The 26405-nt window shown below is 35.7% G+C and overlaps 1 protein-coding gene across 2 annotated transcripts in view; it reads left to right on the plus strand.

Annotated features, from left to right (window-relative positions):
- LOC148950517 (acetyl-coenzyme A synthetase 2-like, mitochondrial) overlaps positions 1-5223 on the plus strand; it is a 417833-nt gene extending 412610 nt beyond the window's left edge. For both annotated transcript variants that reach the window (XM_089092452.1, XM_089092453.1), the window contains exon 12: positions 3167-5223. In XM_089092452.1, coding sequence (XP_088948578.1) covers positions 3167-3337 — 171 coding nt within the window. In that variant the 3' untranslated portion in view covers positions 3338-5223. The remainder of the gene's footprint in view (positions 1-3166) is intronic.
- Positions 5224-26405: the final 21182 nt, after the last annotated feature.

The following is a 26405-nucleotide window of genomic DNA, read 5'->3' on the forward strand; positions in this document are numbered from 1 at the left end:
CCGTTGGGAAAGAAAATTTACGAGTAGACGCAGCAAGCTACTTTTGGAGCCCATTTCACTGAAGTTATCGAAAGCGATAATGTGTTTGTTGAGATCGAAGGCTTTTCTGTAATCAGCGACGGCCAAGTCTACGAGGCTTTTCCCTTTCTCGAGCCACGATAGAATGTCGTCATACAGACGCATTAAGTACACTGACGGGTTGGAGCTGCTGAGGCATCCGTACTGGAAAGGGTCTATATTTGGTTCTATATCACTAATCAACAGTCTTGCAACGGAGGTCTCTGTTACCTTGATCATGCAGGGAGTCAGCGAGATAGACTTTAAGCCATCGCATGACTTTGGCGGGGATATCTTAGGGATCACTTTGATGTAGGAATTTTTCCAGGGGTTGGAAAATTTGCCGAGTGTTATGCAAAGGTTGATGATACTAGCGAGAGGAGTAGCAAGGAAGGGCGCAAATTCACGAAGAATACGCACTGGGATTTCTCCAGGAGATGAGGAACTACGAGGTTGAGCTTCTGTAGTTCTGTGCACACTTGATGGGGCTCAACTGACGGCCGTTTTTCACAAGGTGCACAAGTGTCAAGGACTGTAGCTAGTTCCTCTTGTGAGAAATTCGGGTAAGTGGTGCAAAAACCAGTAAAATAACCATTAACCTCAGTAGCTGTTACGTAAGTATCGTCCTCTTTCATGATTTTTAGGTGAGGATCACGGGTTTTGCCTGTTAACCTTTTCACTGACTCATGCCATTTTTTGCTGTTACTGAATAGGGTAGGATCAACATGGTTAGATGCTTAAGTTCTTCTGGCTGTGCGACAAAGAACAACGACTTTGTTGCGCAATCGAGCATCATGCGACTAGCCCCGCTGTTTGATAAGGGCTTTAATCTCAGGTGTGATCAACGGTCGGTCAGTATACGATCTATAGACTGTTTTTGTTGGAAAGTGCTCCTTGTATTTTTCGTACAAGACGGAGTTGAAAAGCTGAGTCTTCTCGTCAAGATTCTACTCATTTATGATTTCTGGGAAAATATGTTTGCCGATCCAGCGTCTAAAAAAACAAATATTTGACTCAGTGGTGGGAAGCACGACAAATTGTGTTCGTTTCGGTCTTTTTGTCGGAGCTTTTGCTTTCCAAAGAACAGTAAAGTGATCAGATTTTCCTATTGCACTCAAACTGACCGGGTCGGTGTAAAACTCGTCGGAATTAGTCAGGATCAGGTCCAATGTTCCACCGGCTATATGGGCTGGAGATTTTACAAATTGCTTAAGTCCGAAGCTGTGAGCCAAGTACTGTTTGTTAGTTTGGTTAAAATCGCCACACTCAGCGATGGCCGGATAACTGAATTTGGTGCGGCAATAGTCTACTCCTTTTTGGAGGTGCAAAATCATTTCTTTAGTAATTCTGGCAGGCTCAGGGTAGTAGACTGCCAATAAATATTGCAAGGGAAATGGCGAGGTAGTGACTTGGGCTTTGTGTAAATCCATAGAACCTCATGGTCTGAATCATGTAGATTGTCCAAGAACCGATAGGGAATATCGTTCCTGCAGAAAATAGCAATACCTCCACCGTTGCGGTTTATGCCTCTGTCTTCTCTTGTTACAAATCTAGTGGCGAAGCCAGCGACTGAGCAATTTTGTTCAGTCACATTCCAGCATTGGGTAATTGCAGCCATAGCTATGTTATTTTAACGCAGGACAGTTTCAAGTTCATCCATTTTGTTAGAGATGGATCGGGTGTTACAGAGTAACACATTGGGCATTACTCTCTTCAGACAAGGTGGTTCAGGTCTTAGTACTGGTGGTGGGCAATAGGTATAGTTGATAGGTAAACTAGCAGCTACCGGAAGGAGTAAAGGTTGGAGCTCCGTGAGTCGAATCGAGACAATGTTCTGGTAGGTCGAAGGGCACCGGTTGTTTGTGCGCGAGTGTGTCTCAGTCATAATAATAGATATTCGTAGACAATCAAGGGGTCTTCGCCTTCTGGCTTTAAAGCCTGCTCTACATCCACGCCTTTTTTTATGTCTCCTTTTACTGATCCTTCACTTCCGCAGGACTGGGATTGGTGGGAGCATAGCTACAATAATTGTCCACTTTCCATGCTTGTGCTGGAGCTGAGCCATCAGTACTGTGTCTGAAATTTGTTTATAGGAGAGAAGGCATCTCTTGGCTCTGGTGTTCAGCGCGAGGCCTACACCATTTGTCTTGGTTTTTGGGTCACCAGACCAGATCAGGTGATATCCATCACCAATAACCTCGGACTCTCTTCCGACAAGGCGGGTTTCCGTAAGACCAACCACAGCTACATTGAAGCGTTTTAGCTCATGGGGAAGCAATGATTTTCCTCCAGGAAAGTTGAGTGTGAGTACGTTCCAGGTGGCGATTCGTATTCCATCTTGGTCAATAAGATTCATTCGATGGTCTGAAATCGGTCCAGGGACATGATGGGGGCGTGGAAGGTAAAGGGGGGGGGGTAGGTCATCCGAGGCAGTATCATCGTTTTTCGTTGCGGTAAAATTTTCGGGCGGAGGGTTGCAGGCCCAACCGACCCTAGGCCTGGGATTTAATTAGAGCTAGGACTTTCCTAGATACTGAGAGTCCCTGGGGTGGGCTCCGCCCACCTCATCAGGTTGAGGCTGCCCATTAACATGGAGCGTTTAGTTAGGAGAAACCCCATATCCAGAGGCACGTGGTCAGCAGACATAGTCTGCCTCATTCCGGACGAACTCCATCCGCCTATTTGACGTAATAGATATTATTTAAATGTCAAATTTTCACTGTCTCACACTCACTGCCTGCCATACTCTAAATGTCCCCACAGCGATCAGCGATCAATAATTTAAGAGGCATGTTTTTTTTCTTTTTATCGTTCCTGTATTCTCTTTAGTTAGATTCCAAGTTATCTGAAGGCAGACCTTATAAAATACTGATCTTAATTTTCTATTTCAAATTTTATGAAAAATTAACCAGTGATTTTTTGTAATCTTAAGACCCACAATATTTGCTTCTATAGGAAATTTCATTTTTATGTTATTAAGGTGTTTTTTTTTTATTTTTCAATAATGCAATTCAGCTAGGATTCACATATCATTGGGTTCTTTGGAATCTCTTTATCAACGTGTCAGTAAATTTACCAGCTTGCAAATTAATATGAATACTTCTTTTAGATTTGTCCATCTCTTCCCAAAACAAGATCTGGAAAAATTATGAGACGAATTCTAAGAAAAATAGCTGCTGATCAAATAGAAGAGCTTGGAGATGTCACAACACTAGCTGATCCATCTATTATTGATCATATAATTAAAAATCATCGTCATTGTATAACAAAGAATCTGTAAGCCTTTTTATTTTAGTGTTTTAGCTTTTGTTATTTTGCTTTTCTTCTTCTAAAAATTGTGTTTTTCTTCTTCTAAAAGTGGCAGCATTTTCGAGAACTCATTTTATAATAAAAAGAAAATACCTTCACATACAGGTTTCGTAATTACTAATGAAAAATACTAGTTGCTATAACTTCCTTTATTGAGAGTAAAGGTAAAAAAAAAAAAAAATATTATTTATGAGTATGTAAGAAAATTGTTTATCATAAGTTATTTTCTTTAAAAGGATGAGCAAAAGGAATTACAACCAAGATCACTCGACGCTAAAGGAAATACGAAGAAACTTGTTTTAGAAGCAAAACTAGACATGAGATACAAGGTCTCTGTTTTGTCCAAAGAAAATCTGCTTTTAATTTTCAATTTTTTTCAACGAATAAAGTATATTAGTGAAAGCATTGTTGCCACTTTTACAATACTTGTGTTTCAAAGTCTTTACCATTCCATTCCCTTTTTATGTTTTGACCTCAGCATTCTTATTGAATCTCACACCTCAGCATTCTTCTCGAATCTCATATTACACTGTGTTTTTCTTCTTTTATTTTACCTAATTTTGTCATTTATCTTGCCCTTTTTGGGATTGATTGCTATTAAAGTAAGTAATCTGTCTAATCTCTTCCTTGTTTTGAGAAGTCGATCCTGTAGAACTTAAGAATAGGCCGCTTTAGGGTCCAAAGTCTTGAAAACGTAATTTTAATTGTTGGAAGTAGAGCCTGAAAGTTTTATTATAAATGCTTCAGTGGCTAAATAAAAAACATAGTGTTGAATGGCAACCCAACATTCAAGTTAAAAGACCTTCTTAGTTGTATAATAAGTTATAACGCTGTAAAGAGCTGTTATCCCTTTTTGACCAAAGGTATATTTTTTTTTACTAAAGTGTTTTTGTCTAAAAATAACTCTTTTTATTGAAAGTAAAGTAAAACAAAAACTTTTGGAATATCTAAAATATTTATGCTTTGCAAAGGAAGAAGTACCCTATGGTACTTTCATCTTATCCTTGATTTTGAGCGGAATACTTCGAATTTAAGTAAGAATAGGTGATATGCCAGTAACAGCCGCATAGCGTACTATTGTATAATTTGGATTTTGACCCCTATTGGTACCCGAATTTTCGTTGCATCTATGGCTTCTTATCTTTTCCAACCACCCCAGTTTTATTTATCTTTATAATATGTTAAATCCATAGATTCGTACACAAATTGAGTCAACAGAGAAGTTGAAAATTCCACTTCAAAATAAGTTCGAGGTTCTATCTTATCTTACATAATTACTTTCTTAGCTACTTACCCTGTCTTAATTACTTACCTAATCTTATCTTACTCCTTTCTTACCTAATATTCCACGTATGCATTGTTTCCCACTTCCCACAAAATGTGCATTTGGCTATCAACTCCTTTGATGACATTCTTTTATTTGGAAAATTTTGAATTTAAGTCTTGCATTCTGGAATGAAGTAATCAAGGTTTAGCGTCTTTTTTTTCAAAATCATTACGGAATATGCACAAATTTTCGGATAAATCTAGTTACATTTGACTTACTGAAGTATCCATCCCAAACATTCCTTTTAAATTATATTTAACTGTTGCACATACGTAAGAATTCTTCAGTCAAGCTGTGTCATCACTTTTAGATAGAAATTCCTCACGAAGCCTTGGTGTTGCACTAAAAATACGATTTATTCGTTTGTAGTGTATTTTACGCATTTTGAATTTACAGTTATCATGTTTGTAGTTTCAGTTTTCTTAGTTACGATTTTATTCGATTTTAGTTTTTGCTTAATTTTGATTGTTCTGTGAAGGGTGTTTGATGTTGAGTAAGATACACGTATTCTCTTCGTATTTTTATTTCGATTTATCTCTTTTTTACTTTTTTTCCCTTCTAATATATATATATATATATCTATACATATATATATATATATATATATATATATATATATATATATATATATATATATATATATATATATATATATATATATATATATATATATATATATATATATATATATATATATATATATATACATATACTATATATATATATATATATATATATATATATATATATATATATATATATATATATATATATATATATATATATATATATATATATATATATATATATCGCTCATTTTACCAGTATATTTTATATTGTTAACTGCCAACCAAAAAAACTAATCAAAGTTTAAATCAAACTGTGTTAATTGTACTTGTTAAATATTTTTGAAGCACTTTATTTTAAAGCTCTTTTTATTGTAGTCATTTTTGCTGTTGGAAAATCTTTCTATAACAGCTTATTTTCATTGTATTGTTAGTCTTATTGTTGTATCTTGTTTCCTTATTGTGTCTTGCTCTAGATCAGTGGTTCTCAAACTGTGGTACGTGTACCCTTTGGGGGTACGCAAAAATTTTTAGGGGGTGCGTGGCCGGCCAACAAAAAAATAAACCACCCTTTAACTCTAGACTGGCAATTTTATTTGTTTATTTTAGCTATAGTTTACTTAGTACCGGTAACTGAGAAGGGGTATCTAAAATGTCTTGTGGGTAAAAAGGGGTACAGTGTCTAAGTAAGTTTGAGAACCACTGCTCTAGATAATTATATGACTTATTTGGTATGTAAATATCAAAAACTATGTAGAACAAGAATTGAAACTCAAAATAACAATCTGGAATAAGAATATGGCTGGCGATAACAACTGGATCGCTAATAAACCTCAAATTTAACTTGAAAATTCATTTTAGTTCCGAGAAGAAATTAGATTGATTTACATCTATTTTCTTTGTCCAGCTATTTGAATCGATGATCCATCCGTCAATATTTATCAGTTAACAAATTTTAATAAAATACAAACTCGGCTCTTTCTGACGTCATAGATTTTCACAAAGGAATTGTCGATTGGTATATTTTGCCGTCTTGCTTTTTCCAGTGTTTCTTCGGCTGCCATTTACGGTTATGGCATAGAAAAAAAAGATGTCAGAACTGTTTGACCCTTATTACGAGACTCTTTATAACTTCTTGAAAAGGAGCGTCTAAATAGGTGTTTCCTTTCCTGAAAAAGAAAATATTCTTATATCCGCATCGTAAGGACAGGAAAGGGTTTTATCAAAACTTTACCTAATTAAAAATCATAATTACATTTCTGTTACAATCCTTAAGTAATTTTGACTGCCAATGAAATGCCGACTTTTGCTCCCTATGATGTTCGCCTTATCCTTCCCATGCGTTGATATGACCGAGCAAGACAAGCTATGTAGATGGGGGTAGTTAATTTTTCCACTTTTTTGGGGGGGTAGTTTTTACAATCGTTAAAGCTAATAGGGAACTAAAGAACTTCGTAGTATAGTTAAGTTTACCAGCGAATTCTGACCGCCTGATAACTACACCAACATACCTAAACAATGGTGTTTCACCGTTGTAACATATCTGTGAAGTTATCTCAGAGCCTTACCACAGGGTTGCTTTGACGAAGTAGTTAATCTTGAAGAAGAGGAAGTTAGGATAGAACGAGAATAGAAGAAGTTATATTAGAATAGAAATACCTAAATATTGGTGTTTCATCACAGTAACGTATCCATGAAGCGGTCTTGGAGCCTTACGACACAGATGCTTTGAAGATATGGACAATTTTAAAGAAGAAGAACTTAAAAGGGAACTAAGAAAGTAATTCTGGCTCTATGATAACTCTTCCAACATACTTCAATAACGGCGTATCACAGCAGTAACATATCTGCTAATTGGTCTTTAAGCCTTACCAAACAAATGTTTCGAAGGAGCGGTTAAAGTAAAAGAAGATGAAGTTGAAAGAGAACTAGGAAAGTTTCTAAGAAAGTAATTCTGATTTTAAATAACTCCGCTAAGATTAATAAGCAATGGTATTTCATCACAGTAACACATTCGTGAAGTAGTCTGGGAGCCCTACCATACGTTAGTTTTGAAGAAGCGATTAATGTTAAAGAAGAAGAAGAAGTTAAAACAGAACTAAAAAAACAATTCTGGATTTCAGATAGCTCTACCAAGATACCTAAACAATGATATCTCATTGTAGTAACGTTTCTGCAAATTGGTCTTGAATTCTTGCACACAATTGTTTTGAAGAAGTAGTTAAAGTTAAAAAAAAGAGGATGTTAAAAGAGAACTAAGAAAGTAATTCTGGTTTTCTGATTGCTCTAGCAACTTACTTAAATAATGGTTTTTCACCACAGTAAGAACTAACAAAGTTTCTTAGAAATTAATTCCGACCTTCTGATAACTCTACCAGTATACCTACATAATGGTGTTTTATCACAGTAAGATATCTGTGAAGTTGTCTTGGAGCCTTGATACGGTTATTTTGAAGAACTAATGAATCGTAAGAAGAAGAAGAAGTTAAAAGAGAACTAAGAAAGAAATTCTTGGTTTCTGATACCTCTACCAATATACCGAAACACTGGTTTCTCACTACTGTAATATTTATGTGTGATTTGTCTTGGACCTTTATCATGCAGTTGCATTGAAGAAATAACAAATGATATCTTGATGTGTCGGGAAAACTTCCTTTCTCAAGAGTAAACGCATTAGCGTTGATTATTAAAGAGTTATTTTTACTTGAAAATCTCGTTGAGCCCTTCAGGAAATGCGTTTCTTCTAAAAACGAGACTGCAGTCTTGAATTTCCTTGCAGCCTTTTCGAGATTTTTCTTTATTTATTTTAATTTGAGTCTTGCTTGGTTGGCAGCAAGATGGTGACATTCTAGGACACTTCTTGGTGTTTGACTCTGATGAATGCGATGGGTCATGTTGAATTTCCACAAACTCATTTTTTTTTTATCTTTTTAACTCATTTGTGGCTTTTATTAACAGAATAGCTATCATCTCTCCCATACAAACGCTGTTTCTCATTAATGTCCTCGCAAAAAAAGAAACTTTTATGAAACTGAAATGATCAGTTTAAATATAGGGGGAGCAGAAGTAGCTACACAATCATATCAAATCGTTTCTTTGATATTGGGGGGTTGGGTTTTTTTTTTTTTTTTTTTTTTTTTTTTTAATTCTTCATTGTATTGACATAACTGCACTTTTTAGTAGGTTTTTCTTTCATGAAGTCCTTAACAATTACTTTAAATTCAGGGAGAATTTCAAGACTGGTGAGTTCTTATATCTATATACAAAAAAAGTTATTAATTCTAGAGCGCGCTTGAATAGACACGGTTAAAAACGAAGCACTTTGACAGTTACAGTTCTTAAGTATTTGATTTTCAAATATAGACCCCATTTTTTAAACTAGTTTACACTTGTTACATTGATAGTTTTGTATGTCTATGAAAATTAGTATAATTTTTTCAACTTGTTTGTTATCTAATTTTAATTTTTAATAGCTATTTACGATTTCAATAGTTTCTTTTGTTCAATTACTGTTGATTATTAGTGTCACATATCATATAAGCAATATCAAATTTTTATTGTGATTTTATGGATGATTACTTAAGTTTGCCGGTTATTGGTATATGATGTTTTCTTTTTTATTTTAATGCTTTTTAAATGCAATATTGCATATGGCTTTACATCAATGTTCTTAAGAAATAAATGTTGTTGTTTTTGTTTCAATTGTGGGTTTACCATTATTCTTAAGAGAGAGAAAAGCAGTCATATTTCATTTATATTTTCCTACGAAACAGGTTGCGTGTTTGCTTGTAGGAGGATCAAGCGTTTTGTGCCTCAACCGGGACCTGAAATTCAGTATCCTGTGTGGTAAATTCTTTAACCGTAAGCTCCACAGATTCACGGCAGCTGAGCTTGCAGAGTTACATCACTGAACTCAACTCCACGCCAAAGTATTGGTGGCACCAGGACTATCCTGTCGGAGCCCCTATTCGGAGGTATAATCGGAAATACAGTGTGCCATCCAGTTAGTTTGGGTGAATTAGGCTGGTAGTATGAGGTCTTAAATTGTTATGGCTCTTGCGATCCCCAATCGTACTTGCAATTTATATTATTATTTTTTTATTTGTTCCATGTTACAGTCTAGGACATCACAATTTAGGCTTCGGGGTAGATTTGTTCGACTAGTAACCGTTTGCGGCAGTGCTTCCGCTATCCCCAAATTTGTCGGGGTTTTGCATGAATATATCCAGGAAGAGAGAGGGTTTTTTGAAACTTCCCTGAAAGTTAAAGTTAACGAGAATTGAAGTTTTGAATTTTTGCTAAAATTCGTGTGTTCATGAACGCTATTTTTTAGTTTTTGGGAAATTTCGGAGGACCCCATATTTTTTCGGGAAATTTGGATGGCGAAAACATTGGTTTTGGCAAAACCTTACATTAATAAACTCTAAACACTGATAAATTTGCATTGATAAACCAGAGGGGATTTAGATGTCTAAAGGCATAAATATTGAGCAAATTTTTTATCGAACCCAAACTTGTACTGCTAGTGAGGATGATTGCCACACATAAACTGTATTCTACCCACAAAGCAAAGACGTGTGAAGATCACTTGAAGTAGCGTTATTTCGTGTCTCTATTAGTCTTCGCTTTTGTGTTTACATCTATCTCCTGGGCATTCATCAAAAACCAAAGAATTGGAAAAACGCTAGAATTATATTACTAGGGTTGTACTACGTCGAATAGTAGCCCAAAAACCAAGGGTCTTGTTTTCAAATAAGTGTTGTTCTCTAAGCAACAGAACATATCTCTCAAAAACTAGATATCCTGTCCTTTGTGCATGGCAAGAACAATTTTGTAAAGCAACAAATTTGAAGGTATTCTAAAGGTTACGAGCCAAGTTGTCTTTGTTTTATGGTTTTTCTTAAAGTTAAATGTATTTAATCAAAAAGGGTAGGCTATATTGAAAATTAGAAACCGCTGTTATTGTAAAATAATCAGATTTATCAGATTTACAGATCTACAAAATAGTAACCTTTCAATATCGACGAATATTTTTCTTATACAAATATTTTTGCTAGAATTGTCTAATTTGAGTATTGTCTAATTACTATTTGTCAAAATTGCTATTTGTCTAATTTGAGGACCCCTAATTGTTTCAGAGCCGTTTTTGTATTTTGTTATTTGGGGGCTGTGTCCACGAGAGGAAATTTTTTTTTTTCTTTTTAGTCGATTGATAACTGGATTGTACAACTTTGAATTTTTCATATTCCAAGTAGGGGTTTCCAGACCCAGGCCCCTCTAATCGGGTACGGCAGTGAATCGTTGATTCTATTTCTTTGAGTCGAAATGTCTGAGAAAGGGTGTAATTCTATTCTTATGAGTCAGAATATCTAAGAAATTGTCGAATAGAAACTGGAAATAGCGGTCGATGTAACTTTTAACAAATATAAATAATTTTGCATAAAAAACCCTGAACAACCTAGTATTTATCCATAAAGATTCTTATTACTAGTATCTGACATAGAAAAAATGAAACATGTGGAAAGTCTGTTCAATTTTCTTACCCAAACCTGGAGGAGTTTATGATCTTAACTAAAAAAACATAATAATAAAAAAGAACTTTCCCTTACAAACCAGGGCTTTTTTTTACTTTTTATGGAATTTTATCAAAATTACCTTAATTGTAGCAGATTAACAGTACCGAATTTTTTTTTAACAATAAGGGAACTAAAATATTGAGGTCCTGAAATATTGCTGACCAAAAAGGACTTTCAAAGGCTATAAAGGAACAAGAAGACTAGATGGTGCGTTTTCTAGTACATCTGCTGGGTGGGGGGAGTGGAAGGAGCAAAAATATTTCAAACATTTTAGACCATTCTGCTGAATATATATATATATATGTCACTCGCAACACTGTTCTTTGGGGTCAATAGTGACCTAAATATGCACTTTTTTGTGTTTTGATCCCCCCCCCCCCGTTGGGAATATTTTTAGTAAACTGCGCTATATTGTATAATTATAACTTGCATTTTTATAAAAAGGTTTTTAGTAATGCAGCCAAGAAAGTCCAGCTAATGAATCGCCATAGATTTCTAATTAATTTTCTTTTCTTGCAGCTACAGCTACTAATCAATCTCATACTGGAATATGCTTTCTCAGTTGTTTTTTTCTTCTTCTTTTTTTGAAAGACTTTCTTTTTTCTTCTGTCGGGATCAATAATGTCTATATTGTTTTCCTTTTGATGTAGGAATGAAACCTACTCATCCATTTTCTGATTATGCTTCTTCAAAGCTTCGATGCTATTATTTTTCATACGAAGTGCAGCTTCTTAAAGAAGCATTTCGATGCCCTTTGGTTTGTTTTATAATTGAAATATAAATAACAAGTTTTGGCAGAAAATAATAGTCTTGAAGTTCTTTGAGAATACTTATCATTCAAATTCAATAGCCTTTGTGTTTCAGGAGTTATTCTTAAAGAATTGTTACAAAAAACTCAAAATTTAGCGTAAAGAGTGAGGGTTGAGGAAGAGGTAGCCCTCGTCATATACAGAATAGTTTTTTTTCGTTCTAAGTTTCCATATTGCTCCTTACTTTCAGTTGAAAAAATATGTGTTTTTTTTTATTCCCGACCCGTTTTCTAATCATGCCGGGATATCCTCTTAACTCCCCATCCTCCCCTCGTAAAATTTTCTCCGGAAAATTTCCCCGGAAATTTTCGTCCCCATGGAAAATTATCCCTGTTGAAATCATCCCCGCAGAAAAGTCCCTCCCAGAAAAAAATGTCTATATATTTCCAAATAGCAGATACTATATGGGAACAATGGGCAAATTGTGTACCTTACAGCCCTTTTCCTAGGGATTATGGAGGTCATGTCATCCCCAAAGGCATAGTTATTGGACCTTAAACTATGCTGAATCAAATGGTTATTTGAAAATATTGTTCATATGTCCTTGGAGAAAAATGGATGTGGGAGGGGGGCTAGTTGTCCTACGATCTGTTTGGCAACTTAAACAGGGCACTATAACTTTTGATTTCTATTCTAATAAGCCCCCTCCCGATGCTCTTGGACGATTGCCCCTGGGGAAAAAACTACAAGTAAACACGCATTCGTGATCTTTCTTCAGACAAAAAAAAAACACAAAATTCTCTTTTTTGAAGATAGGGGCTTCAAACCTGTACAATAGGGTTTCATTGATGTGCTGAATCTGATGATATGGTTTTCAGAATCAGGCAAATAAAAGGCATAAAAGGCTAGGTCTTATGATGATTGTCATCAAAATTCCGAGTTTTTGATTTCTGGTTACTATTGGCCCTGGTTACTCAGTACGTTACCATTAACTGTTAAACGCTTCATTACTACGAGTTGTTTGACAAGAAAATAATGTAATTTCTACAGTACACAAAAGTTAAACCTATCTACCGTAGCTGAAATTCTAAAAATGGAAGTCTGGAAAACGAAAATAATTTTTTTTTTTTTCAGTGAATTCTAAGTAAGCAGAAACAAAATTTTAGATACCATAAGAGTAGTAAAGCATTAATAGATATGAACTATACAAGAATATGCTCAAAAGTGTAATAGATACGAACCATACATTCAACCATACATTCACGCCTACAAGAATATACAATGTGGTATCACGTGGACATTGCAAAAAAGTTGGCAACCTATAAAGTGGTCCAACACGTTTTGAGAGTATAGTTAAGGTTGTATAAGACAACGTGACTGGTTTTTGAGGCAATACCTATTTTTTAGAGCCAATCAGAGAGAGAGCGGATGCCCCCCTCCGGCCCGCCGCAGCGCCCCCCCCCCCCCCCCCCGCTTCCCGCGGCGCTTCCCGGCCCGCCGCAGTGGGCCCCCGCTTCTCGGCCACTGCGGCGGCTACCCCCGGGGGGGAACCCCATTTAAAATGCTGTAAATAAAAATGATATTATTATTTTAAGTGCATTATTCATTAAATGTTGTATGTTTTTATAAATAAATAAAAAAAAAGTGCATTTATTAAAGTGTTTTTTCTAGTGCCTATGTAAATGCTGTATTTCCCATTATAAATAAATTAAAAAAAAGTGTTTTGTTTCATGCTTTATGTTCTTTTTTCAATGTAGTATTTTTTAAGTATTATTACTTTTTTATGCATTTAATAAAAGAAAATATGATTCTTTATTCGTCTTCTTCTTCTCACTATTTTTCTTGAACGGACTAGTAGTAGTAGGGCAATTATATAGTCATTAGACAGGTATAGTCTACAGTTAGTTGTCTAGGTGAATTGTTGAAGGGAACATGTATCAATTTAAAACACCATTTAGATCGCTTCTGTGTGGGCCGTCAATGTCGGGAAAAACAACACTGTTAACTAAAATAATCAAAAATTGCGACAAAATGCTTGTGGAAAAGCCGAAAAAAATCTAATATTGTTACAGTATTTGGCAGGACTCATACGATAAAATAAAAGCAATTGGTACGATGGGATTGGCGCAGATACAATTCATACAGGGACTTGATGTTTTCAGCATTATTGAACCAAACTCTTGGCTGATCATTGTAGATCTGGCTGAATCTATTGAACAATGGTCCCAGGAAATCCTACAACTGTTCACTGTTCGCTCTCATTATGAACAGATTTCCATTACTCTGGTTCTACACAATCTCTTTCATCAGAACAAATGTATGCGAACACTTGCATTGAACTGCACCTACTATATCATCTACAGAGTTGTTCGTGATTCTAGCTCACTAATAAATCTCAATAAACAGATATATCCCGGCGCCCCTAAATTTCTGCTCTTAGCATACAATCAGGCAAATAATAAACCCTACGGCTATATCCTATTGGATCTTAATCAAAATACACCCGATGATCTGAGTGTAGTCACAGATATTTTTGACAATGAAATTACAGTATATGTCCCCGTGAACACTAAAAAGACCTATTAGTTGCAATCATGGCATTGAAGAAACTACATGAAAATAGGCATTTATTTTCAGTTCTAAGCACTTCAAAACCGTCGCTTAGGAAAGCCATTCTCGAACAAGGTATTGATAATGATTTCATTAACATAATATCTGAACTTTGTTTAAATTTGATCTAGGGTAATGTTCAACTGTCAGAAGTAGCTAAGCAACAGACAAAGAAACATCTTTCCATTGTAATTAAATTGGCCTATAAAAGGGAAGTACATAATTTTAAAAACCCACGACTTATTCTGGAGGGAGGTAGCTTTTTCAAAGTTTTACTGCCAGTAATTTCAGGACTTATAAACATCTTACACTAGACAAAGGCCAAGCCCTATAAAGTGTCTCTAATAGAAATCGCTCCCTCACCCGTGGAACACATTGAAGACAATTTAAGTAAATTCATTGACAACAAGAATATTGAGGATGATAAAAAACTGCTTTTACTTCAAGATGCACTTCGCCGAGTGGATAAACATAAGCCCTATCGTGCGAAGACCAGTCGCATTGATCACAAAAAAGAATCATCTCCTCAGGATTCTGCTGCTGGTAAACAATTAAATACGGAGTATTTGGATTCAATTTTATTGAAAATTGGAAATCTAATGCCCAACTCATATCGTGAACAAAGCAAACGACTCCTAACCTATCTCATGGAAAGTGGTCAAGATCATAATCAAGTTGCTAGCAATGGAAAAGGGATTATAATTCAGGGCAAGAGCTATAATCTACTTGATTTAATGTATGATATGGTTACAAATCGTAAAGGACTATTATCATTTGACGCTCATCTATACAACTTTCTAAATACATTTTAACTTCACAAAAAGCCATATTAGAAGTAGACAAATTATAAAAAAATTAAATGAACACGTACCAAGATCAACATCAACGATACCATTAAAACATGGAGAGGAAGAAGAAGAAGAAGAAGATCTTTAATCGATCTTGAAAAATACTAGAACAACTAGTGGAAAATTAAAAATAGTGGCGAGGAGGAGGAGCACACCATTGATAGCTAGACAAAAGCGAAAACGTATCATGTCACCATCAACCCCATCACCAACCACAACTAGTAAACAAAAGGGTAGCGGACGTTACACTACGTGTTTACGTTCAAATTGGTTGAAGTTCTGAAAGGTGTTTATGAAAATATTGGTGAAGCGGGGAGTTTAAGTTCCCCCACCACTCTTTCCAAGGTCACCGGTGTTCAGACTAAAAGTGTACAAGACTATCTACAAAATGAATCGAGTTACACTCTGTATAAAGATCATTGACTTCGCACTAATCATTATTGAAAAACTAAAGCCTTTTATCCATTGCACATAATTCAAGCAGATTTCCTAACTTTAGATGAGATTCAACGATGTCACAATAAACCGTACACGTAAATTCTACTTGCAATCAGTGTTTTTAGTCGATATGCATATGCAATTCCATTGCGGTCGAAGAAAGGTGTTGAAGTTGCTCAGGCTATAGAAAGTATTCTCGAACAAGATTCGTATAAAAAATTCAAACGGATCGCGGTAGTAAATTTGTTAACTCCCATATCGCAAAAGTACTAGTAAAATATAATACACTTCTCTACCATAGTCATATTCCTATAAAGGCTGCATTGGCTGAACGATTAATGAGAATTATTTGGACTTTGATTTTAGTATACTTAAAATTGCAAAATACACCTGCTTTTATTCATGCTTTATATAAAATCATGTTGATCTATAATCAACAACCTCATCGATGATTGTCCAACTCGACCCCAACGGAAGTTCATCATTCTGACCATGATACAAGTGACACATTTCTTAAACGGTATTCCATTGAAACAACTGTCAAGAAGAAAAATTAATTCAATTTCGATGATACTTTTTGAATTAATAGAATAACTAATGTTTTTGAATAAGGTACTTACTTGCGATCCATAGTACTTTTTAAGGTGGCAATAATTCTAGACACTAGATCCATAACTTATCGTTTGCGCGATACCAAAGATGAATAGATTCTCGGCGGCTTTTATGACTATGAACTACAAAAAGTTGAAAATAATAGTGAAATCTATCAGATTGAAAAGATATTAAAGACTCGTACTCGCAGGGGTAGGAAACAGTTACTTGTTCGGTGGCTAGGATACAACTCTTATTTTGATTCTTGGATCGGTGTTGAAGATATTGACAATGCACAATGACTTCTATGTAATATTTATGTCCAACGTTTCCGATCCTCTCTACAACGACTTGAAGAAGACAAGTGATTTTTGGAAGAGACTCTCCCCCACCATCAAATTTTACGGTGCGTATGAAGCGACTCTTGTCGACTGTATTCTCAAATATATCTATGACATCCTGAGAAACGATCGTGTGCATGATATAAAAGTTATACCGTTCGATTGGTCACTCTTTGTCGACTATGAATGGGTTCGAGCACTAAAATCTAGCGAATATCTACATTTTAAATTGAAATATAGTGCATTTGAGAATATGACAGATTGGTGGTGTACAATCAATAGAAAAATCTCATCGTAGGAAGGGTATATTCCATTTTAATTATTCAATGGAACACGATAGGATTTACATTACCTCACCTGTTGACACCGAAATAATTATTCTCAATTATAGTCTGAGAGATGTTCTTGGCTTTAAAATGAATATGATCAATGTGAGAAATTCTGGCACCGTTTACGGGATGGATAAAGTTATTTTTGCTGATTATCCACCTGGTTTCACCTCGGACTATTGCATATTTCTCTATGCATTCTTTGTGGAAACATCGAGAGTTGGCAATTCAAATGTCCCCCTCCTACGTGTTCTTGAACAAAAAACAACTCATGAACTTGTTCATCACTATAATATAAAGCATCTTCAGTATGTTCCTATAAATACTTACGTAGTTGGAACTCTGTCAGTTAACACTAAGAAGTGAATTGGGCGATCCTCTAGCAATAACAAAAGGCTTAGCAGTGATTACGTGTCATTTTCGACCCGTTGTCGACGACAAAATCACCTAAAATGAACAATAGAAGAATTCCATTTGTCTTTCCCGATATCGATTGCTATGTAGGTGCTCTGAGTCCACGTCAAATAGGCGATAGATTGGAGTACTACAAGGGGCGTACTACAATGTCTGGCTATGATCTTGGTAGCTGGTTTGATAGGCCATTTCGTTCTGCACTACCCCTTGCCAGAAAATATCTTATGCCTACTGCATCAAATTTTGCTGCCTACACACTACAGGTCTGGGGGTCGGGCAAGAATTTCAAGGAGAGTGTTAAGGAAAATATTAGATCTTCAGCAAGAGCCGTTAGTGAGCCATTAAAATCTCGGCAAAATGGGGAGAGGTTGAGGAGGATGCTTGTGCCTCCTTCACTCAGCAGTCTCCACTCAGGCCAGAAGCGGCGGGCATCAACAAGGACTTTGAGGAATAAAACAAGGAAGACCAATAAGCAGAAGAAGAAAAAGAAAAAGACTGGTAGATCAAAGAAGGATTTCTTCTCTTGAGATGACCTATCTCCCCTACAAGGAATCATATCCATCAATCAGTTCCTCATTGAATCTCTTCAATGCTGAAAATGTTGGTGTCAGTGTCAAGTACGGCTACTAAGAGCAATTTCATCCCCAACAACCCCTCTCGGAAAATATACACTTTCAAATATTTTCCAATGAAGACTATTTCATTGATTTGTCATCAACATTTATTGATTTAAATGTTGCGGTGTAGAAAAAGTCAGATAATACAACTCAAACTGTTGCCGATGGTATCACCTTCGAAAACTGTATTCTACACAACCTATTTAAACAAATGAAATCATTTATTAATGGAACATTTGTGAGCGCTAGCAGTAATTTATCCAACTATGCAAGCTACATACAATTGGTGATGATGACACCAAAGGCATACAGAAAGTTGAGAGGCCCATCATTAGGCTATGAATATCCATCAGGTGTTGATATTGATGGTGATTTGACTGCTGCAGTAACCCAGGAGTATCATCTGGTTGGAAAATTAAACCATGAGATATTGAATATATACCTATGATTACCCCCCAATGTCAAGATTGACATAAAGTTACAGCTGGCCCCGTCGAATTTCATTTTGAGAAAAACACTTCCTGCAGCACTCGATGCAAAAGTTGTTATTATATCGGCGATTCTCCACGTCCGGAAACAACAGGCAATGAGCTCTGCTTCATTGGTATTGGAAAACCTAAGAGCCAATGGCAACAACATTAAACTCCTTGTACCCCAGACGATCACTAATCAACGGCACATTGCCACCGGCTCTCGTAGCTATAGCGAATCATTTATCAATGGAGAAATCCCATCAAAATTGGCTTTGGCCTTTGTGAAAAGTGGCAGTGCCGTTGGATCCTGGACTGAATCCCCGCATGATTTTAATTTTTTTGGTCTATCTAGCCTTGTGTGCAAAGTGAATGGTATTCTACTGTACACTCTATCATTTGACAAAAAATCCTATAGAACTCTGTACAAGTTGACCATGCAATCCCTAGATCATGATTCTCAAATATTTGAAAAGGGAATAACCAATTCAATGTTTTCAAAAAATCATCGGGTAATAGTTTTGGACTTGTCGGGGACTCAGGATATGAGCATAGTACGAACAGGGACTGTACGTTTAGAGTGTACATTTGCCGATGCTTTGACTGAGAGCATCCCGCTAATACCAATGTGTCAATTTGAAACCTATTGGGAGATCACATCCTACGGCAGTGTTCTACTAGACCTAGCACCATGAACACAAACCAAATAATCAACGTATTTGAGTATGGATCAATACATGTCCCAGTACAAGTCCTATTGCATACCATCGGACTTCATTGAAAAAATTCCAAGTGTTAACAATACCTTAATCATTGTTAATAGCAGTCCATTGACTTTGAAGACCGGCCATTGGCTATGCATCTTTCAAACAGCGAAAAATATTGAATTTTCTGCTCCTCTTGGCCTATCGTATAAATTCTATACACCATACATCAGCAACTTTATTGAAAGCAGTGGGAAAACTATTATTCAAAATCAACGAAGAGTACAAGATTTAACGACTAGGATATGTGGCTTTCATGCACTACTCTTTTTCATGTTCAGATGTCGTGGCTATACCTACAAGCAGTTTCTCGACATCTACTTTGACCTACCTCGATTGAACGACTTTCTAGTGGAAAATATACTTACAAGCTTTTTTAATATTTATTATTGTGCCATACGAATAAATTGTTCAAAAATTTTTTTTTAATTTTTTTATTAATAAATGAAAAAAATGTATATACATTATAAAAAAAACGACTTTTCAACTCTTTAGATTTCATCTTCTACTAGGTATAGGTATTTGTCGACAACAACTAATGCAGGTAGATTATCTGAATTCACAGTTTACTGATCCTGATGTACTGCAATGTCAGGGTCACATTTTCTACAGTAGAGTGTAACTTAATTCTTGTCATATCTCTTTGTATAGTCAATGATACTATTCTCATTCATTGTATAGAATTCACATGTTTCAATTTGCTTATTTGAAGTAATATCACAAACAGTGTCTTCAAGTGTCTAATCACGTTCCGTCACAACCAAATAAACGTCAGTAGACTTATAATCAAAACATCCATTTTCTTCACATACATTACGTATAAGCCATATTTTTTTGTTGTTCCAACAGTTGAATCACTGACCCGGCTCCTCCTCCCAGAACAATCTAAAACCACGACGATACCAATCTCGTAGCAATAAACTAAAATCACGGTTAGGATTTATTCCAATCATACCGGGATATATATTCTCCCATTGATTGCATTTATCATAGTGGCAATTGGAGCAAACGTGCCCTCTAGGATGAGAGTCACACACCTCTTCAAGACAGGAATTACAACCTTTAATTTGTACAGCATATCCTCTATGCAATTTACACGGGTTGCATAATCTACACTTTTCATCATACTCATCAATCATTGTGCAATTCTCACATGATGACCAGCTGCCCAGTGTGTACATACATAGCGGACACGTATGGAACATTTTGTCATGTGATGACACTCTCACTGCCACAATGAAACTGAGCTACCAACACCAACAAATTGACTGGGATAGTGAGAGAGAGAGAGGAGTAAACCATCCTTGAACACCATCTTTCTCATGAAAAAAAGTCCTAAATTTCTAAACTAATGTTTAAAAGCATATCCACAATATCATTTTGCCGTGTCGTGATCAATATATCAATAAATTGTGTAAATGCATTTGGACCACGACGTATAAGCTTCATGCAATAGTCTAATGACGGGGACTCAGTTTTCCTTATATTGATAAGTATTCCCTGAGAAAATATCTTTCTTGGAATAGACAGCTCTAGAAAATCATCATCTGGAATCAAACGTTTTTTCATAAGCACAAGATTCCCCATGATTCACTCTTTCTCAAATCTATCCATTTTTTAGAGTCCTAAGACTCTCACAACCAACTTCAGACTAACCAGAATTTTTTCTACTCTAAAAAATATACGCTAGTCTACTATAGAAAGAAAAATACCTTTGATTTAGAAACAATTTTATTGAGCATAATTACAACAATAATATTCACTGATGCATTTTGCTCTCATCAATATATTTCACTAGCACATCTAATGCTGCCTGAAGTCTATTTATATGCACAATATTCAGTTTTGCAGCAAAACATAGTTACTCCTCCATTTTAAATTTGCTTAATGATATCACGTATCTAGCATACATATCGTCCCATTCAAGGCACAGTCTACAACCTCCGGTTATTTCCACAGCCACATTTGGTACTTGTATATCGTTGCTGCTGCTGCCGGCTCCATCATCAATCTCCAATAATGTAAATGCACCACTCATTTTCTCTACTAATATCCTCTCAAATGAACTATTCTCTATGAATGTGATTATGCTCTTACTAATATGAATTGTAATGAAAACCACTCATTTCATTTGAATCCAATCACCAATCAAGTTATTGTATATTGAGCAACATCCGCTCTCTCTATGATTGGCCCATAAAATGGATGTTGCCTCAAAAACCAGTAAGATTGTCTTATACAACCATGACCATACTCTCAAAACATGTTGGACCACTGTATAGGTTGCCAACTTTTTTGCAATGTGCACGTGATACCACATTGTATATTCTTGTAGGCGTGAATGTACGGTTGAATGTACGGTTCGTATCTATTACACTTTTGAGCATATTCTTGTATAGTTCATATCTATTAATGCTTTACTACTCATAAGAATTGCTGCCATGCTGGTAATAATACCACGATTTAAAATTTGACACTCATATTGCCAATAATCATAACAGGAGTTGGTTTCTGGAAAATACAGTTATTGGTAATATGTAAGTTTACCTTGTACTTTTGACCTCTATGCAGTCAACATATGCAACAACTATAACAAACTCACTTAAAGAACAACTTGAAATTATGCTACATAATTTAGCGTGCTTTTTTTTATTAGGAATCGGAATGTTAAATTAGCAATAGATAGCCCTTGTAACAATCAAATTTCGAACATTTTAATTTGTAAGACTTTTATTCTCGTGTAAATATCTTTATGGGTGGCCGGTGCTTACCTCCCCACCGGAAAATACCCCCCCCCCCCCGAAAATACTCCTGTGTTTTCGTCATGGATGCATTAATTTTTTTTTTTTTTTTTGCTTGTTTTCCGTTAATAGTAAGAGTAAACCAGCTTAATTAAAAATTACAACTTAGTATTTTCACCTGAGGATAAAGCCCTTAATTTTTGTAAGAACTAACTTACTGATTAATTGACTAAATGAATTTATGTGTTTAAAGTATTATGAAACATAAGTCAGCAAGTTATATGCAAACCTTGTTCTTATTCTAAGTCGAAATAGTGTAAGTTGAAAAAGTAAAAATACAGCACTTATAATTTCCCCTTAAAGCCATGGATTACGAAACTCCTTCTTATTCTATATTAATAGAAGGGATTATTTGTACAAAATGAAGGTCAAAATTTCCACCTACTTTTAATAATAGGACTTATAAGAATTGCCATAACCTATTGAATCGGTTATTGCATAAAGCAAAACAAAGCTGCTCTGTCAAAGAGACAAAAAATAATAACTATACTATAGTTCCGAGTTTAAAAGTGTGTTTTAATACCGCTCAGAAGGTATGCCTTCTATGCGACATTGGCTGTGCAGCCCCAGGTGCACGGATCCCAAATTGTACAAACAACGAATCAAAACCAGAGGCTTCGTAGCTACATTTTAATAGATAAAGTGGACATGCTAAGCCTTGCTGAAGTCAGAATGGATCTAAGATTTTGGTCTAAATAATTACTAAGCCCCAAGACCTGAGCCAAACTCATTCAAGGCCTAAATGAGCTCCAACATTTCATGCATTTAAAAAGTAAACAAATAAAGTGATAAGAGAAGTGCCTTGTCATCGATATTGCAGGGAGTGAATCTAAAGAAAATGAACCCCCTCTGTTGAGGAAATCCTGTCTACAATCAATAAAAATTTGAATCAATAGAATTAATAAAAAAAAAATTGGTTTTGTCAACACGGCTCAATAGTAACCGAAACTGTAAAAAACAGAATTTCGATATCAATTGATACATTAAAAGATTTGGCTTACTATGCTGATTCCAAACATATAATCCATTAAGTTTGGTGTTACCCATCAAAAGCTATGAGCCTGAAAATATTTACCTGATTTTCGAAAGTGGGAGGAAAAATCCCCCGAAAAGGCAAGGAATGTTAATGAAAATCACACCATCAGATTTTGCGTTTCAGAAAACCTTATTATAAAGATTTGAATCTCCTATCTGCAAAAGTGTGGAATTTTGTATTTTTTGCCAGAAGAAAGATCACGGATGCGTTTTTATTTTTATTTTTTTTTTTTTTTTCATGGGTGATTGTATCGAAAAAATAGTCCTAGAACATACAAAAGATTGTATATTCTAGTAAACAAAATATAAGTAAACAAATGTTAAGTAAACAAAAAGATTGGAGGACAACTAGGCCCCCTCCCATGGCCCTTTTTTCCAAAAAGTTGTCCTATCAAAATTTTAAGATGGTCTTTTTTTTTCAGCATCGTTGAAAGGTCGAATAACTAAGGCTTTGAGAATAAAACCACACCCCATAGCCCCTGGGGAAGGTCTGTAAGTTATAAAATTTGTGCATTGTTTCTGTATAGTATTTGATATCGGGAAGTATACAGACATTTTTTATTGGGGGAGGGTTAGAAGAGAATCCAACTCCTGAAACACAAGAGCCGTTTAATTAGAACAATGAAGTGTTTTTTTAAGACTACTAAAAAAATATGGTACTTATGCATTATATCTTACCCACGAAAGAAGTCAAGTTTGGTTAATGCTAAGGAAATAAAATAAAATAGGGTGAAAATATAGTAGTTTAGAAACAAATTTGGGCTATATATTTGCACATTAGGGGGTGGGGGGTAAAGCGTAGCATATATTAAATACCTAACCTAACCTAGTTACCTCCCCCCCCCTAAACCCCAAAAACAACAGTTTAAATATTTTAAACGCAACAAGAAATCAAGCTTTGCGATAAATTAATCCATTGCAAATACCCGTTTCCTTGTATAGTCTATAGTGGTGGGTGAGATATAATGCATAAGTACCAAAAATATACACATTTGGATTCAGCACACTTAATAGATTTTGTTTTTTTAAAATCATAGATCTAATCAAATTCCCATCAATTAGAGCCTTGGTTTCTTTTGGCAAGGGTCTCTCTTTACTCACGGTTTATTATTATGAACTGTTTGATCTTAGGCTGTCTTAAATGTCAGGGAGAATACTGCTCAAACCTTGAGTCCCTTGTCATTTTACGCTAAAGTTTAATATTCGCCTAACAATAATCGCCCTTTAAAAGGTGCATCCTTTCAAATGTTTATCAGGAGGAGGGGGTCTAAAGTGTGTAAAGTAAATTATAGGGTCAAAATTTTTCATGGTTTTTAAGGTAATTCATCGAACAAATCTGTTCTATAGAGATATCCCCTTTAGACGCCCCAGAGAAAACCAGGGGTTAATGTCCTTCATTCCCATGACACAAGAAAACACTAAAAATGTATGTAAGTAATAACGTGAGTAGTAAGGCCATAGGGAATACGAACCCTAGATTCAACCCTACAAGAATATGCTCAAAAGTGTACGCACTTTGAACCCTACGCCTGAGGCATGAATATGCGTGTAGTTTAACCGGTACATTGGGTTACCAGGGCCAGTCACCTATTATTACGAACGGTACTTACCTTACCAGACGGGTTTTCTAATGTGACACACATTTTTTGTGTGTCAGTCGGTTAGAGAAAGCTGGCGGTCAGTCTATATGATGACTTGATTAGTCGGTTTTTTAACATCAATTCGCGCGAATTACACATGTACTTACACAAGCCCGAGGCATGGATATGCGTGCAGTTTAACCGGTACATTGGCTTACCACGGGTCAGTGACCTATTACTACGAACGATACTTGCCTTAGCAGACGGGTTTTCTAATGTGACACACATTTTTTTGTGTGTCAGTCGGTTTACTACGAACGGACTTTCAGTCCTACATTCACGGGTTTCTGCAAAGTGTTATGGGCTTCATTGAAAAAATACCAGTTTAAAAAAAAATAAATAAACATGTATCCTTGATCTTTCTTCTGGCAAAAAAATACAAATTCCAATAAAAACTGGTCAAACGTGTTAATAAGCTGTAAGTTATAGCTATCTGATAACTCATTCAGTATCGCATGTATTTTTAGCGGTATCAATGGTATTTCATTTGCGTAAAGCTATTTCGATTTGCCAAAACTTTTATCGTTCGCATAAAACTAACTCAATTTGCAAAAATGGTATTCCATTTGCGTAACTCTGCTCTGAATGTCCATAATGAGGATATAAATAATATAGAATGACATTGTGATTTGACCTAGCTTTACCTCTCCGATGTGGTCTGTATAATACACAAGTAACGTTTGAAAAGTATTGTCAATTTAAAATAGGATCTTACGTTCCCTTCGCCCCCCCCCCATTTGTGAGGGGCAGGGGATGGTAGGAGAGGGGGAGGGGGAGTCATTTTTGGAGATTTCTGATAACAAGTACCATTCATTGCGATCGTAGGTCTATGTTGGCTCGTTTTAAATACTTCAGCTTATCTATTCATTTGTGTTAAATAAAAATCTTAAATCTGGAAAATGAAAAAATAAGTATTTAAACAAAATGTACGATGCTGCTAATTAAAGAATAGTAGACTACACTCGGAATTGTTTGCATGAGGGTTCAGTTAAAGAGGTCTCACTTGCACGAGGGTTCAGATGCATGGGGGTTCACTTGCTTAGGGTTCAGTTACACGGGGATTCAGTTACAATGGAAACCACACAAAAACAACGGGGCACACACAAAAGCCAAATGAATTACATTGCGACTTGACCTAGCTTTACCTCTCCGATGTGGTCTGTATAATACACATCTGGGGAGGGGAGAATGGAGGTAGGTATTTAGTTTAAAAAATGCTAGGAGGACTTGAGTTTTGTGGGTAAGGTGAAAAATGGTACTTATTCAATATCCTGGTAAACATTATACCTCATTCTTTTATTCTAACTTAACTTCTAGGAATAGGACTTCATTCCATCGGCTAATTCAGTTTATTCATCTATAACGGTGAACAAAAAGACTATTAATTCTCCATATTCTTCTGATCATGCACCCATTCCTCCTTCTCTATTCTTCTTCTCATCATGCGCCCACTCCTCCTTCTCACTCGGGGTCAGTTGACGTCTCAGTATCCGGTAAAAAGCCATGTTATTTGCTTGTGTGTATAGGAATTCCCTTGTTATTTGCTTGCGTGTATAGGAATTCCCACGCTATTTGCTTGCGTGTATAGGAATTCCCATGTTATTTGCTTGCCTGTATAAGAATTCCAACGTTATTTGCTTGCGCGTATAGGAATTTCCATGCTATTTGCTTGCGTGTATAGGAATTCCCTGGTTATTTGCTTGCATGTATAGGAATTCCCATGTTATTTGCTTGCGTGTATAGGAATTCCCATGTTATTTGCTTGCATGTATAGGAATTCCCATGTTATTTTTATTGCGTGTATAGGAATTCCCATGTTATTTGCTTGCAGGTATAGGAATACCCTAGTTAATTGATTGCGTGTATAGGAATTCCCATGTTATTTGCTTGCATGTATAGGAATTCCCTGGTTATTTGCTTGCA

Source organism: Artemia sp. Qi Xiang Cuo, chromosome 7 (genome assembly GCF_049724085.1).
Source record: "Artemia sp. Qi Xiang Cuo chromosome 7, ASM4972408v1, whole genome shotgun sequence".
Classification (NCBI taxonomy): Eukaryota; Metazoa; Arthropoda; class Branchiopoda; order Anostraca; family Artemiidae; genus Artemia; species Artemia sp. Qi Xiang Cuo.